At 41.7% G+C, this 17,250-nt stretch overlaps 1 protein-coding gene across 2 annotated transcripts in view; it reads left to right on the plus strand.

Annotated features, from left to right (window-relative positions):
* Positions 1-16,954, plus strand: part of NHS (NHS actin remodeling regulator) — a 345,377-nt gene extending 328,423 nt beyond the window's left edge. For both annotated transcript variants that reach the window (XM_030304637.1, XM_030304639.1), the window contains exons 4-9: positions 902-964; positions 2,950-3,142; positions 5,769-5,900; positions 6,877-9,858; positions 10,175-10,301; positions 12,848-16,954. In XM_030304637.1, the coding sequence (XP_030160497.1) occupies positions 902-964; positions 2,950-3,142; positions 5,769-5,900; positions 6,877-9,858; positions 10,175-10,301; positions 12,848-13,454 (4,104 nt within the window). In that variant the 3' untranslated portion in view covers positions 13,455-16,954. The remainder of the gene's footprint in view (positions 1-901; positions 965-2,949; positions 3,143-5,768; positions 5,901-6,876; positions 9,859-10,174; positions 10,302-12,847) is intronic.
* The last annotated feature ends 296 nt before the right edge of the window (positions 16,955-17,250 follow it).

Genomic DNA, 17,250 nt, shown 5'->3' on the forward strand with positions numbered 1-17,250 from the left:
GCCCCTTACTCAAAAAAGCTTGGTGTCCTGAGTGCAGGGCCTTGTCACATGCCCTTGAACCTGGTCTTGTCTTCAAATACAGTCTATGAATATGAGGAAGAGGCAAATTTTAAGCAACCTGGAGGAAGACATTGCACACAGGGAATTTTCTTTCAAGGAGCTCACAGGAAAATGAATTCACTGTAAGGAAGGAAAATAATTCAGTATTTCCCAAATTAACAAATTGGGATTGGGAGCTAAAGGAAAGTCACTATTTTGCAAAAACAGTGTCACAGATATGCCACGGCTACAAGGTAAGGACAATAATAATAGTAGCAGTAGTGGTGGTAGTAGCTGACAGGGACTTAGAGAGCTTATTGAGTGCCAACATTCTTCTCAGTCTGTTCTGTATATTTACTCATTTAATCCTCAAAAGAATCCTGAAGGGATTCTGTTCAAGACACTTCAAGCCCTGAAGATGCTGTTATCTCCCTATCTTCCAAATGAGGAAATTGACCTTAGAAAGGTTGAATACTTGTCCCTGGCCACAAAGCAAAGAAGTGGTAGAACCAGGATCTGAACTCAGACAGTCTAGCTCCAAAGTCTGTGCTCTTAACCGCTATTTATGCTACTTCTCATAAAATAGGGACGTATTCAGAAGGAAGGAAGGGGAGAGGGAGGGAGGGAGGGAGGGAGGGAGGAAGGGGGAGAGAGGGGGAGAGAGGGAGAGAGAGGGAGAGAGAGGGAGAGAGAGGGAGGGAGGGAGGGAGAGGGAGAGGGAGAGAGAGAGAGAGAGAGAGAGAGAGAGCGCTATCCCAGTATATATTCATTCACTGATATTACAGACTTGGCTTAACCAGGGTGTACTGTATGTTGTGTGCATGTTTTTAATTTTTTCTTTTTTTGCATTTCATGTTCATAGTTTAACAGCACCCGTTCGCCCTCCCCCACTGAGTGTTGCCACATGACCCCATGGAGTAGAAAGGTACTGGTTCTGAGAACATTCCATCACAGCCCTATCCCACTCTCTCCAGACACTTTCTTCTGTCTTTTAACTATGGCAAACTGTTGTTTCTAACTAACAGGTACTCTTTTAACTCCACTTTAAGAGTGATATTTTCCTAACTTGAATTAAATAAAATATGATTTAGACAGCAGTGTCCTTGGCTGTCTTTCCCACTTACTTTTCCCCCCTAAATTGCAATTAAGGCTCTGTTCAAGACACGCATCACCTAATGCCACTCCTGGACTTTATAGTTCGAAGGGAAGAAATTCCGACTTGCCCTGTATTTATCAGAACTGTGAAACTTCTCAAATCAAAAAAAGAGAAGAGGACAAAAGGATTCTCGGGCAGCCAGTTATCCCTGTCGCCATTAAATAAAACGTGCTTTTGGCTGCTGGTCAGAGCCTGTAGTCAGGTCACTATTCTTTCTTTGTTTCCCAGCCCATTGTTATTCAAGGAAGGAATCGCCTAGGAAATGTGGCCTCTGGTGGTGGGGGTTTCTTTCCAGCTCTGGCTCGCTCGCTCTCCCTCTTTTTCTGTCTCTCGTTTTGCATGCACCAAACTTTTTTTTTTCTTTTTGGAAGTTACCTAGGAAACAAAGTCTTTTGTGCTCCAACTTTATTTGAGCTATTCGCTTCGCTGGGAATCTGCACAAAAGCTGAAGAGAGAAAGAAGGTTGCGATGTTTTACTAAAATGTTCATGGCGAACATATTTTTCTGGGGGGGGGGGCAATCATATCCTGTTGGGTGTGTTGGGGGGGTTTCGCAGATACCTCTGACAAGGTAAGCAAATGCTGCGGGGTTAACTTAAACAAGTGTCTGGAATCTTCTCTTTAAGAGGACCCGAGAACAATTTGACAATATGTGAAATCCTGAGTCAACAGGACACAATGCTTCCAAATATGAGAAAAAAAATTTTTTTGTGATTTTAGGACAGAATATTATTAAAACTTAACTGGAATAAGAGGGAAAAGTATTTATTTTATACACTCACCTTCCTCCAAATTATGTAAAGAAAGAAAACTAGGTTCAGTGGTGAAAACTGGGTCTTTTAAGATAATCTGGTTTAGAAACCCAACCCTGAAATCAAAATTGGAATGGAGCCTTTTTAATAATCTGGGTTAGGATCCCAGCCCTGAAGTAAAAGGTAGACGATATTAATATCTATCAAGGGTTTGGATGGAGAATTTTCAAATGTCATACAGAAGTCAAGGCCTCTAACTAAACAGCTAGAAGAAAAGCTTCACACTGCAAAGCGGAAAGAAACTCAGCTAAGGCCCTTTATATTCTGAATTTGAAAAAGAAGCCCTCTCGACCCTTTCTCCCCATTAACTGCTTTTGTATTTTCCACTGTAGTAAGTGGGGGGATTTGTTTTTCCATGTGCACGCATCGTTGGTGAAACTACATTTTTCAAATGTTATTCACAAATGCCATTGTCGTGCAGTAAAATTAACTCCTTATGTTTTAATCCAGCCTCTCAGATTAAGATAGGCTTTGTCCTTCCAGGTGATGTGTTCTGGAATGTCTCCTGACTCCAGGTTTTCTGGGACGTTTTCTGAACCTTTTCGTAGGCATCTATATCATCTTCTCCCTTTGATCCCAGTCATTTTGAGCTCTCAAGACTTTCAGTAGCAATATACAGCGAGATAGATATCCAGGATCTACCTCTCACTAGATTAGAGACTCAGATTTTTCTTCAGTTTGAAGTTTGGGGATTTATGGCTACCTGTCTCTCCTCTTAATTCCATTTGACCTGAAAAGCATGTTCATGTAGCCCATTTTTTCTTCTGTGTCTCTTGACTATTGAAATCATAACTTTCGATTAGTTGTGCTTACTATTTCTAGGAATTCTTCCTTTGATCTAAAAGTTTATTTCTGACCTCACTGTTCTTAACTGGGAAATTCCTTAATATGTGTGCTTACATATAAACCATGATGGCGAAGTCTGAATGTACTTCATTTGCAGTCCCATCCCCCAGAAGATGAAGACACAGATGTCACGTTAGGGCAGAGGCCGAAAAACCCGGTACACAATATCCCCTCGACACTGGACAAGCAGACCAACTGGAGCAAAGCACTGCCTCTCCCAACACCAGAGGAGAAAATGAAACAAGATGCCCAAGTGATCTCTTCTTGCATTATTCCCATCAATGTCACTGGTAACGTTCTGTTCTTTTCTTAGGGGCAGTCGGGTCAGAATATTCTGTGTTTTAAATATGTTCAAAACCTGTGCTTCTGGGTGTACCAGTTAAGAACACCGCTCTGTAAACAAGCAATACCTTTTTCATCAGAATACAACCCAGAAGATGTTCAATATGCTTTTGTCAGGTTTTGAACATCAATTTGCATATGTTCTGCTGGGCCGCTTGTTATGTAAATGATGGACAGTTTCTTTTTGAAAAAAGTCACCAAACAGCTCTTTGGTCATAGCTGACTGAAATAATGGAGAAAGCAGCAGTGATTAATCATATGATAATGATGCATGGCCCAGCAAGAGAGAAAACAGCAAACCCCAGGTCCCTCAAACGGCAAGTAATGATCCTGTAGACCAACTATAAAATCTGTTTTCAGGCTTCCTTGGATGAAGGTAGGCTTGTTTAAAAGATCGTTTAGACCTCTGCATCGATTTTGGTGATTTCTGACCTAAAAATATATGTATTCAGAGATGAAGGCTGAATTCTATTCTAATCCAGCAAGCCTGTCTTCCATTCCTCTCTGCTTTCCTCCTCTTGTGTATTGAGAGTGTATTAGTCTAAGTCAAATGTAAACCTGTACAGACTTTTCTTGAAAAGTTTGCCTGCAGCAATTGTAAATTCCAGGTAATCTCAGCTTTAAGTAAAATAATGTTATGACATATTCTAACTTTCAAAGATAGACATAAAACGATCTATCCACTGGGCTTTCTTTAAACATCTGTAATAGTTATATTTTAACTTATTTGCATATTGAAATTTTCCAAATGGCCATATAATTACTGACTTTTTTCCTGGTACCATGTGACTAAAAATTGCATGTCGCTTGAGATGCATTTTGGACATGGCTATTATTAACCCCACTGAGATTTCTCTCCCATAAAGTGGAGAGCAAAGGATGAACAGGTATCTGGGATAGACCTTATTTCCTTCCTGAAAAACAAGAATTCTGGTTGATCAGCTGGTTATGAGGTGGGAGTAATTTTCCCGATGATCTACTCAACTTGTAGGATAAATTATTCTAAGGATGTGTACTTTATCTGATGTCCACAATCTAAATGGGTTGGATTAGGTAGATGTCAAAATGTATCATTTTGGCATCCTCTTAAACTAACTTTCCATTCTGGGAACATTCGATTTGAGCACCACCTGCTTTCTTCATAACACTGTAAGTAAATCTTGTTTTCAAATTTAGTTCTTTGATTATGGGTCTTGTGATTCAGGAAAAAGGAAGATCTTTCCTTCTGCTTTATTTCAGGAACTCTCAGACTAAAGCCTAGATTATATGCTGATTTCAAGAGCTTTAATGAGAAAGCTGCTAATTATGTCCATATAACATAAAGTGTGTCTGTATGCCAGACGTCCTGTAATTAGTATAAGTAGAATGAAGGATCTTAATTTTTGGTTGGAGCTAAGAAAGGAAAATTCCGTTAGTACAGATTCTCCAATAATATTGTAATTATTCATCATGTGATATCTCAGACTTTTTTCAAAGTGAGTTCTAGAAACTGTTGTCACTGTGATGCTAAGCAGAACTCAGAGTGCTTCATTATATATAGCTGAGCCGAAGTTTAACATGCCATCCTGCTCTATGCTTAACAGTCAGGATAAATGATGAGGTAACCAGATTCCAAAGCACTTTTGGCATCATGACTTTCTAAGGCAAAGCTCACGCTGACAAATCCATGGCGCATGCCTATGCCAGACAGGAGTTTGAGTTCCTCACCACCTCCTTCACCATTCTAGATTTGATAAGACTGCCTGTAGCATAGCAATGATGTGATTATGGAAAGAGAAACAAATAGGCATCAAGGTCTGGCCCCTGTATTTATAAAAGCAAACAGAGACTCACTGTAAAGACTGGGACTCCCAGCTTCATTTCCACCTGATGGAGAAGGCAGACCCACTCAAGGACAGAACTGGGGACTGCCTTGTACTTTCCTCTCATATTGATAAGACCCTGCTACCAAACCAAAAAGTGTCCAACTGGGTCAGTAGAAGAAAGTAGAGTTACATGAGAATTTAAAAACAAATCTTTAGGCTACTTTCTCGTCACAGAAAGAGTGTGCGTGCGTGCGTGTGTGTGTGCGTGCGTGTGTGTGTGTGTGTAGGGTTGCAGTGTAGTGGGTAGAGAGGGAAAAGATACCTCACAAAGATGCTTTTAGTGAAGAGATGGGTCAGGAAATGTTAGCTGAACTAATTTGGGTTAGCATCTTAGCTCTGGATCTACTCTGCAAAGACAGCATCAGAGAGCCCAGTAAATAGTAACTAAAGGTTGTGAGTCCTTAAGGAGCTGTTTCTGTGTGAGAGTGATTCTTTGATGTTATTTTTCTCTCCTCTTTCTTTTGATTTTCCTTCTTTGCTTGTTGCTCTTGGCAGTGCAAGCTGTTGTGCAGAGCCGCATTTAGAAGTAAAGCTTAATGTACCGCAGAGTAATTTAAATAAGAGCTGAATAAGGGCTCCCTTATATTTATTCACGGGCTTAATCCAAACTCTTCCTTTACTTCCAATCAATAAATATCACTGTGTTCCAAGCAAATGAAAATTTGTTTGCCATTTCTAAAGGCTAATGAGACCTATTTGTGGGTTGCAGGAGTTGGTTTTGACAGAGAGGCTAGTATACGCTGCTCTCTTGTTCATTCACAATCCGTACTACAGCGGAGACGAAAACTGAGGAGGAGGAAAACCATCTCGGGTATCCCCAGAAGAGTCCAACAAGAAATAGGTGTGGTATAAAACTGTTAATGGTTAACATTCTGTTGGGTGCGATTATAAGGAGGGGAAATGGAAGCCGGCCTTTTAATCAGCTTCCTTAAAAATAGTCAGTGCGGTAACTTGTAGAGGCTTTGAAATGGTGTGTACTTGTTTTGTGTTCAGCAAGCTGGTGGTATTACTTTTTGAATCTCTGTCCTTGACCATGAAGATTTTAACCTTATGGATTTAGGTATATATGTTCAGGTCTTACGGCTAAAATGTAATATTTTGGTAATTTTTTAAAAGTTTTATTAAGATGGAAATAATAAAAACTAACAAGATTCTGTGAAAAATTATTTTTAAAAAATTATACCTTTATTTGAAGAGAGATATACTTTTATGGCATTAACTATTTTAAAAAGGTAAATTTCAAGCATATTCAATTAAATATTGAATACTGATAACATGTTACGCTTTATGACTTTTTTTTCTATTTTTTTTCTGTTCCATGTATTTAGGAATCTCTTCCTACATTTTATTATTGTTGTTGTTATTCTTATTATTAGGGTAGCATCTCTATTATTGCATATAATGAGTTATAAGAGTTTTACTTTGTTGAGTATATATTACAAAATAAAAAAGAATAGTGGCCAAGAAGACTAAATGCACTTTAGTTTAACTTTAGTTTAAAAAAAAATAGTCATCACTTACTGGGGCAAATAATTTGACAGTGAAGAGAGAGAATTCACAAAAGATCTAAGAACACGTTCTCTTAGTATACACTAAGAAAATGTGTGCGTGTGTAGAGAGGGAGAGGGACAGAGACACAGAGAGGCAAATGGGCAGATTCCCCAAAGCCTTTTAACTTTCTCCTAATTTTACGTGCTGCTTGTTTTTTCTCAAGAGAAAGATCCAGTATGCCGCACCCAGATTTGTGGGCATCTCTCAGAATGTGTGTTAGCCTGCTGAGGTATACAATATCTCACTGTGCTGTCCATGTGCCCTAGATTCTGATGAATCCCCTGTGGCCAGGGAGAGGAATGTGATCGTGCACACACATCCAGACCCTTCCAGCACTGTCAACAGGAGGTCTGGAACCAGGGACTCGGAGTGCCAAACCGAAGATATTCTGATTGCTGCTCCATCCAGAAGGAGAATCAGAGCTCAAAGGGGTCAGAGCATCGCAGCTTCCCTTTCTCATTCTGCCGGCAACATCTCCGCGTTGGCAGACAAAGGCGACGCCATGTTTACTACAGCAGTGAGCAGCCGCACAAGATCTCGGAGCCTTCCCCGGGAGGGCAACAGAGGTGGGGATGCTGAGCCCAAAGTTGGTGCTAAACCCTCGGCATATGAAGAGGGGGAGCCTTTCGTGAGTGACCGAGAAAGAAACACTAATGATTGCAGTGACGCCCCCAGCAGCCCGAGTGCACAGGAACGCCAGCCTGCTCTGGGCCTGGCTTGCTCTCAACATCTTCACAGCCCCCAGCACAAGTTAAATGAGAGAGGGAGGTCGCGTCTATCCCGAATGGCTGCCGATTCTGGCAGCTGTGACATCTCCTCCAACTCGGACACCTTTGGGAGCCCCATCCACTGCATCTCCACGGCCGGCGTCCTCCTCAGCAGCCACATGGACCAGAAGGACGAGCACCAGTCATCCAGCGGCAACTGGAGTGGGAGCAGCTCCACATGCCCCTCACAGACCTCAGAGACGATTCCTCCTGCAGCTTCTCCTCCCCTCACTGGCTCTTCACACTGTGACTCGGAGTTGTCCCTAAACACGGCCCCTCATGCTAATGAGGATGCCACTGTCTTCGTGACCGAGCAGTACAACGACCACCTGGATAAAGTGAGAGGCCACCGGGCAAACTCCTTTACCTCCACGGTGGCCGACCTGCTGGATGACCCCAACAACAGCAACACAAGTGACAGTGAGTGGAACTACCTGCATCACCATCATGATGCCTCCTGCCGCCAGGATTTTAGTCCTGAACGCCCCAAGGCAGACAGCCTGGGCTGCCCGAGCTTCACAAGCATGGCCACCTACGACAGCTTTCTGGAAAAGTCTCCATCAGACAAAGCAGACACTAGCTCTCACTTTTCAGTGGACACAGAAGGATACTACACTTCCATGCACTTTGACTGTGGCCTCAAAGGTAACAAGAGTTATGTCTGTCACTATGCAGCCCTGGGCCCAGAGAATGGCCAGGGCATGGGGGTTCCTCCTACTCTCCCGGACTGTGCCTGGCAGGACTACTTAGACCACAGGAGGCAGGGAAGACCAAGCATCTCTTTCAGGAAACCAAAGGCAAAGCCGACCCCACCTAAACGGAGCTCATCACTGAGGAAGTCCGATGGAAATGCAGACGTTTCTGAGAAGAAAGAACCAAAGATAAACACTGGCCAGCTCCTGCCTCACAGTTCCAGGGAAATGAAGCTGCCTCTTGATTTCTCCAACACGCCTTCTCGAATGGAAAATGCCAACCTTCCCACCAAGCAGGAATCTTCTTGGATGAATCAGAGTGAACATGGTATTAAGGAACCTCAGTTAGACACTTCAGATATTCCACCATTCAAAGATGAAGGTGCTGACTCAACTCACTATGCAGATCTCTGGCTTCTAAATGACTTGAAAACAAACGATCCTTACAGATCTTTATCTAATTCAAGCACTGCTACGGGTACCACAGTTATCGAATGCATCAAATCTCCAGAGAGCTCTGAGTCCCAAACATCCCAGTCAGAATCAAGAGCCACCACCCCATCCCTTCCTTCTGTTGACAATGAGTTTAAACTGGCTTCACCAGAAAAGCTGGCCGGCTTGGCATCCCCATCAAGTGGCTACTCGAGCCAGTCTGAAACACCAACCTCCTCTTTCCCTACAGCTTTCTTTTCTGGTCCACTGTCTCCTGGAGGTAGCAAAAGAAAACCGAAAGTCCCAGAAAGGAAATCCTCACTACAGCAACCCTCTTTAAAAGATGGAGCTCTGTCACTGAGTAAAGACCTTGAACTTCCAATTATACCTCCCACCCATCTTGACCTAAGTGCTCTTCATAGTGTCTTGAATAAACCATTCCACCACCGTCACCCACTGCATGTGTTTAGTCATAATAAGCAGAACCCAGTAGGAGAAACACTCAAGTCCAATCCTCCACCATCCCTTGCAATTACACCGACAGTCCTGAAATCTGTGAACCTTAGGTCCATCAGTAAGTCTGAAGAAGCTAAACAAAAAGAAGGCAACAATACAGATCTCCCCTACTTAGAGGACAATGCTCTCGCAATGGCTGCCCTGTCGCCAGGCAAGATGAAGCCACATTTGGCTAAGAAATCAGTATCACGTCAGTACTCCACTGAAGACACCATACTGTCCTTTTTAGACTCCTCTGCACTTGAGATGGGACCAGATAAACTACAGCTAGAGAAAAAACGTACTTTTGATGTAAAGAATCATTGTGACCCAGAAACAGTTACCGCAGCTGGTAGCAATCTTCTAGAGTCAAGTGTCACAAGAGACCCAATACCTATGGAGAGTGAGCCCATTCCAGAAAACACACCAAGTAAAACTTGTGACTTTCCCACAGAAGGATTTCAGAGGGTCTCTGTCGCCCGCCTAAGTGATGTGGATGGTAAAACACTCCAATATGGAGCTGGTGCAGATGAAGCCCTGGCACAGGCGCAGAAGGCATCCTCTGCAGGTGGAGAGGAAGCTGCTCACCTGGAGTCTGCAGATGTGCTCACATCTCAGTCGGACGCACCAACCAGACCCACAGACATAAGCAATCCACTTAAGCATCAACTGGGGACGAGCCGCCACCATGACCAAGTGCCTGGGAATATCAGCTACGAAGCAGAGGTATCAACTGCAAATCCATGCCCTGAAAGACGTTCCGAGCAGGAAAATATTGCTTCAGGTATTTCAGCCAAAAGTGCCTCTGGTAACAGCGGAGCAGAGGAGACCCAAGGAAGTATGGAGGAGGTTTCACTGAAAGGTCAGTCGTTGATACCTTTGTCACAATGGAAAGGTGTCTCGTGGCACTTCCTTAAGTTTTTCCTTTCTTATGTTCCCTGTAACATAGCACCAACCTGGGGGTTGGTTTCCCTCCACTTTTTTTTTTTTTTTTTTTTTTTACTTATTACAACAATTGAGATAAAAAGTTTTTGTTATTGAGGGACTGAGCTGTGACAGACATCTTTTTAAAAACAGCAGTAGGGTAACTGTTGTTCATTTATTCCACAAGTCACTGAAACACAGCAGCATGCCTGGTACATTCCTCCTAAAGATGCGGTTTTTTTTCTTAATTTAAGAATCGTCACCGAGTGATGACTCTATGATTTCGCCACTCAGTGAAGACTCTCAGGCTGAAGCAGAGGGTGTGTTCGTGTCTCCAAACAAACCTCGTACAACTGAGGATTTATTTGCAGTCATTCACAGGTGAGGCAACAATACCAAAAGTTTTCCTTTTTTCACAGGTGAGGCAACAATACCGAAAGTTTTCCTTTTTATAGTGCATCTCATGAAATGCAAATATGGGAAAGCCTTGTGTACTTGTGATACATTCAGCAAAAAAGCAAAGAAAAATTGTTTTTCCAAGTCAAAGTGACAGATTGACATTTGTGCGGGACAATGCAAGCCTTTATATATAGCTTGACCTCAACTGAGAGACTTTCATAAGAACTGCTGAAGGGAGATGTTTTTTCCATAGGAAAGACATTCTAGAACAAGTTCTCATTTGAAAACAGTTTATGGTTAAGTAACTCAGAGTGAAAGCTCAAACGCTACTGTCATCTTGGACTGAAAATAATTTCTTGAGCCAAAAAAAAAAAATATGCTCACAGCTGTAATCCTATACTAGCAGAGATCAATGCAAGTTGATTCACTAGGCAGAACCCAAGTTGGAGACAAGAGAGTGTATAAACTTGCCCATTTCATAGCTCAGAACTAATCACTGCTCCCTTTTTTCCCTATCTTCCTAAAACTTAAATGTCTTTAATAACACTGGCCTTCTCTAAAATTAGTGCTCCAAATCCCACGAACAGAGAATGTCCTCTGGGCTGTTTTTCTAAGACACTGTTGTGTCCATGTTGCCCATTCACATTCTCTCACCTGCCACCTGCGATCAAGAGCCATGTGTGCAAGAATATATACTCCTTACAACTTGTGGCCGATGAACAGAGCAGGAACTAGTGCTTGGAAAGCGATCCCACATCAGACTGAGCTATCCAATCCTGATGTGCCTACTCCTTTCACAACCACGACCGCTGTCTTCCACTAGGCCTCCATGACCTAGATGGGACTCCTAAAGGACAAAACTTGGGGACTGTCTCTTGTACCTTATGAAATTGTATTTTTTGAAGCAAGTTTTTTTGCAAGCAGCTTACCATCATTTCCCCTGGAATTCTAGTTTTTAAGGGAACTTGAGTTTTCCGTTGATGTGGTTTTCTCATAAAGAAGGAGCATTACTCTTCAACTTTTTTTAAAGGAGTCAGTCAGAAATGCCTTCTGTGTGGCTATTCCTTTAGCAGGCACACCTTTCCACTCAGAGAGTGAAGAATCATCAGTTTATGTTTTCTTTGCTCCATGTGTAGACTAAGCTCCAATTATATTTCCCTTCCCCACTTTATCTTAGGACCAGTTAATAAAATGCCATATAAGTTACAGAGCCGAGTTCTTACCCCACAGGACCAAATGTTAGTATCTGGAATAGTGGACAGAATGTAAGTAGTGGAGTCAAAAGCATCTGGAATGGAGTCTAAGCGCCGCTACTTCCTGACCAGTCTTGTCAGTTAAAACCTCTCTACCTATTCCTTACTGTTGGTGGAGATACCTATAGCTCGCATGTTCAGTTTTGACGCTAACATTTTAGCGTCTAGAATACGGTAGATGCTACAAACAAGTGTTAGTTTGAAACCCCTCCCCTGTTGGCAGTGCTGGACACTGGCATGTGCAACATAACAACCAGGAAGATTTGGGCGAACCAAAATGAAGCTGGTCTCCAACTGTAAAGTTGACATTTTCTCTATCCTATGGATTTTTAGGCTGGCGAAAGAGCATGTTGCCACTATTTATCAGTGAACTGAATCGTGCTGAAGATTCGCTAAATTTACACTATTATCAAGAGAAATAATATGATGATGGATGCCTAGGTTTGGTAGACTTTCTGAGCTTGGTAATCTTAAGATTTGCATTTGTGTAGGGTTTAATTATTTATGTACAGCACAGTGAGAGGAATAACCTCGTTTTTGTGAGAGTTTGTAGAGCTCCAGAGGTGGTCTAGGTTTTCAGCTGTGCACAGAAAGCTGGCTTACTGACTTATACAGTGCTGATGTTACCAAGCAGCTATGGAAAATTGTATTTACAGCCCAAACCGGATTGATTTATTTTAAAAGTCACGTAAGAAATTTCTTTGTACAGAAAATGTAAAAAGGAGACAGAATGGTGTGATTCATCTCCTCCACCCCACTCACACCCATCACCCAAGCCTACCAACCATCAACCTCTAGCTAATCCTGTCCCATCCACACCTCCACCCGCTTTGCTCTCCTGGTATTTCCCTGGAAACCAACCCCAGACCTCTGATCATTTTATCTGTGGTGAAGAGACAGATTTAACAAGAGAAAGCCAGAGTCCTTCACTGCCTACCCTCTAACCGGAAGTCAGGCAGCAGTATTTTCTCACACTCGTGCAAAACATCCCAATAGGTCCTCCTCTACATCCCCTAGTCTCCACAGTAGTCATTATGTGAAATGGTCATTTCTAGAACCAGTTCACGTCCACTGGCTATCGGAAAGTCTCCCTCAGGCTGTGAGTGCTATCGGGGCAAGGACCACATCTCCGTCCTCATGTCCACTCCCCTAACGCTTGCTACCCGGTCAGCTTGGGTGCACCGAGGCGCTCTTCAAGGAGGGGCACGAATATGCCTTAATGATTTTAGTTTCGTACAAAGCCACACGGACTGAGATTTTCCCTTTTCTCGAAAGGTCCAAGAGGAAAGTCCTTGGAAGAAAAGATTCTGGGGATATGTCTGCTCGAAGCAAGTCGAGAGCTGCTCTTGGCAGCGGCAGCGCCGGAGCCGGTTCTGTCACTTCGCCCAACAGCAGCGTGACCACGCCAAACAGCCAGAGGTCTCCCGGCCTCATCTACCGAAACGCCAAAAAGTCCAACACATCGAACGAAGAGTTTAAGCTGCTGCTGCTCAAGAAAGGAAGCCGCTCGGATTCCAGTTACCGCATGTCTGCTACTGAGATCCTGAAGAGCCCCATCCTGCCCAAACCCCCGGGGGAGCTCCCGGCGGAGTCCCTGCAGAGCGCCCATGAGGCCCATCAGGGGGCCCCTGGAGCCGAGGTGTTGTCCCCGCTGTCTCCATGCTCCCCAAGAGTGAACGCAGAAGGCTTCTCCTCCAAGAACTTTGCCACCTCAGCATCCGCAAGGGTCGGGCGCTCCCGAGCGCCCCCCGCGGCCAGCAGCAGCCGCTACAGCGTCCGCTGCAGGCTCTACAACGCGCCCATGCAGGCCATCTCCGAGGGGGAGACAGAAAATTCTGACGGGAGTCCCCACGACGACCGGTCCTCCCAGAGCTCCACCTAGGTGGCCCGGGCCAGGCTGGCTGGCAGAGGCCAGAGCCCTTGGTCCTAAGAGGACGCAGGACCGGTGCGGAGGACTGGGGGGCGGGAGGGGGGATGGATGTCGGCACACCACGGGGCACCATCGGGCACCATTGCTGCTTCCCAACGAATTCCTGAACATTCGCTGGGGAAATGGAAGCTGGTTTGGTCTTTCTTGATTATTTTCCATGTTTTTAAGTAGCTGCACCGTCTTTCATATTTTTCTTTAGTATAGTTTGATTTACCCAATCTCATTCCTTTTATAATACAGAATTTGAAGATGTCTGCTTTTCATGAAACCTAGAAAAAGTTTTCCCAGAGCTGCCTATTCAAAAAACAAAGCCCTCACTGTCATAATTCTTAAGAAGATGAAATTACTCTGGAGGTTTGGTATTTTTTTACATTAAAATGAACTACAGCAAAATTTAGAAGAAAGAACTACACACATGTAAATACCATATTTTTGATAAAAATGTGTAAATAGATTTATCAATGACGAGTGGACATGTGGCCAATTATCTACTACACACCAACTGTTTAAAAAACACAAGAAATAAACTGTAATAATTGTATTCTGTGAATACCATTTTCATATCAAATACCATATTTAAATGTCCACCAATATGATTTTCTGAGTGATAAACCTCAGTTACGAATTTTAAACTGGCGAAATAAAGGAAATCTTGAGGTCATATACTGAAACGTGATTAATTTAAATTAATGAATTCAGACCTAACCATTTTTGTGACAAATTGCAGCACCAAACAAGCAAATAGTAACACATGGCTATGATTTACCATGTGGTAATTTGGACAGAATGGAAAGCATGCTTTTGATTTTTTTTTTTAATCAATGAGAAGAATCATTCTCAACACAAAGCCCCGAAGAACAGCATCTGACAGTGTCTTTTAGACTTTTAGTTTTTCAATGGATTGCTTTCAAGAGAATGAATAGGGAAAACAATACTTAATTTTAGGTTATGTTTTATATTAGGCTACTGGGGGCATAAACAGTCATAATCTAATGACTATAAACTCCTTAAACAGTGTAGCAATTAGCTCCAGGTTCTTTAACTAACAAAAATAAAACATAAGCATGCCACAGAGCTATTGACTTATCAGTAAGTACCTGCAATGAGTTTTCAAGTGAAGCTTTCTCTCTGTGCTGATGAGATTCACGCTACCTAAAAAGTAACAGAAATGACACTGTGAACAATATAGTTGGGAAATAGGTATGTGTATATGCATTATTTATATTCGCTGTTAAACTGGGAATGGGGAACAGCTCTGGTTCACAACACTACATACAAATGAGTTTTTGTCTGATTTTACTGTATCTGCTTGATGGCGAAAGGGGAGGGGTGGTGGGTGGGAAAGGAAATGTCAGGGCGAGTGCTCTGATAAAATGAAGGCAGGGAAACAAGCTGAATTACTTGAAATTACTTGAATTTTCTTGTCTTAAAGCTGAAAAAAAAGTAGTTACAAGTTGAAATCTGCAAATGGTTCTTACACCTCTGATTTTAACATGAAATGATACTAATGTTTGAAATGCTTTGTCAGAAATATAAGCAACTATGTACTTAGAATATGTTTTGATTGGGACAAGGTAGAATGTAGAGAGAACTAAGAAGGGATATGGCCTATAAATGAATAGAATGTAATTAGAATGATAGAACAGACCAGAGTTATGAAGAAATTGATAAGCAGCTGGCTTTAAGTTTATGCAAGTGGTATTTGGGAAAGTAGGATGTGTGACAGGGGGTTTGTGGCTTTGGTTTAATTCATACAATATGAAGGACAAAGCCTGGTCTAAGAAGATGCTGTCTTTCGATAGAAACACTTTCTAAGATGTTACAGATTGAAAATTAGAGAATCTGATTGCTGTTGGCTTTTTGTTTGTTTGTAAAGAAAAAAATGTCTGGCTTCTTCTACTATTTGTTTTCACTATCAAATAATATTTCTTAATTTCTTGTCATCCTTGTGTGTAAAATGGGTGCTGGGGGGTGGCGGGGTAGAGGAGGGAGAACGTATGTGTGTGTGGGTGTGGGTGTTTGTGCTGGGATAGATAAGCTACCTGGTAAAGGGTACATTTGAACATTTACAAAGTGTTATACTTTTTACTAAAAGAAAAATGTTTGGGGGTTTGAAAAAGTGGACCATCACTTGTCATTGGAACCCGTTAATCAAGAAAACCAGCATGGTTTGACACCACATGGGAACATGAATAACTTTTTCTCATGCTTTGAAAAGTACACTTGGCAAAATTTTAAAAAATAATGTTTTTAGACAAATGCGATAAGAAACCGTCATTTCCAGTCACAGTAGGTGATCTTTTGTAATTTTCATAAAAGCAGTTCGTTTGCAGTATGGCTTTTGTGTAGTCAGGGGTTTTTTAAGCGTAAAGAAAGGTATGTGGGCTTTAAAAGTGATTCTAAATCTTGGATAGGAAACACATGAATTGGCTTTAATAAATGTCACCTTTTTATTATTGACATCAATTTAAGTAATGGTACCATATATTTTTTAAAATACATACTGACTTGAATTGTGAGGCAATAAGATTCCTTCTATATGTAATGATCACAGAACTAACCCTTATAATATAGTTTTACTTATTTTGTTTACTCTAAAAATCTATAGCAGAGTTTCTCTATTTTATATTTCATAGATTAAAAAAAAACCCAAATAATGATGGATTTTAAATTCACTGTGGAAAGAGTATTGAGCAACAAACTGAGTTTAAAAAAAAACAGTAAGAAATTCCTTAGTAATCTGGAATATTCTACATGGCTTTATTACATAGCATATAAAACCAAGAATTAGAGGGCTGTCTTCAACATCACTGCCGTTTTGAAGCAGGGTACACACATTAGGTATCGTGAAAAACATCAATCCAAACTTTTCTTCTGTTGTTTGCACTGATGCTAATTTTTTGTTCTTTTATGTTTATGCAACATGTCTATGTTGTGTGGGGGAAATTTTTTTCCTTTTTTTTTTTTTTTTGGCTAAGTAGAGGACATGGACTAGTTGTTGCAAACAAAACACACGGTTTGCTCTTGCCAAAGGTCAGTGAGTGAGTCGATTTGCTGCAGTGACGGCCGACTTAGAGAACTAGATGACGACAAAGATTTAAAACTATAAAGAAGGTTACAGTGTAACTATTTTGGTACTAGAACCAGTTCATGCTGGCCAAAAAGACAATGGTTTATGGACTTGCATCCATTTTGTATTTTTGTAATATTTGTAAATATGAACTTTTTAAATTGTTGCAGAAATGGTTTCTTTTGTAAGATGTTTTCAACGTTTACATTCAATTCAAGCCTTTGTATATTTTAGAGCTGTGCAACACTTTAAGTCTTGTATTTATTTTTAGTAAAAATGGTGACAGTTTCATTGTGAACCCCTCTCAAAAAAATGTACCAGAAAAGTTTGATTACCTAGAAAGTGTGTATAGAAACTGCAAATAAACGTGACTGCAATTAAACACCCGGTTTCCCTTGGATTATGTAATTGTATTCTTGGGGTTTCACAAACTCCAAGTGTTTTATTCAAACTGGACATAAAGGAAGGGAACTGCTATAGCAAAAGTAGGAGCAAAATAGTAATAATAATAATAATAAATACTGTATAATGGGCTCTAACCATGTTTTGGTCTTTTAGATTTTTAAATTTTATTTAAGTTTATTTGAGAGTGAGCGAGCAGGGGAGGGGCAGAGAGAATCCCTAGCAGGCTCCACGCGGTCAGCACAGAGCCCAATGAGTGGGCTCGATCTCACGGTT

Source organism: Lynx canadensis, chromosome X (genome assembly GCF_007474595.2).
Source record: "Lynx canadensis isolate LIC74 chromosome X, mLynCan4.pri.v2, whole genome shotgun sequence".
In the NCBI taxonomy this organism is placed as follows: domain Eukaryota; kingdom Metazoa; phylum Chordata; class Mammalia; order Carnivora; family Felidae; genus Lynx; species Lynx canadensis.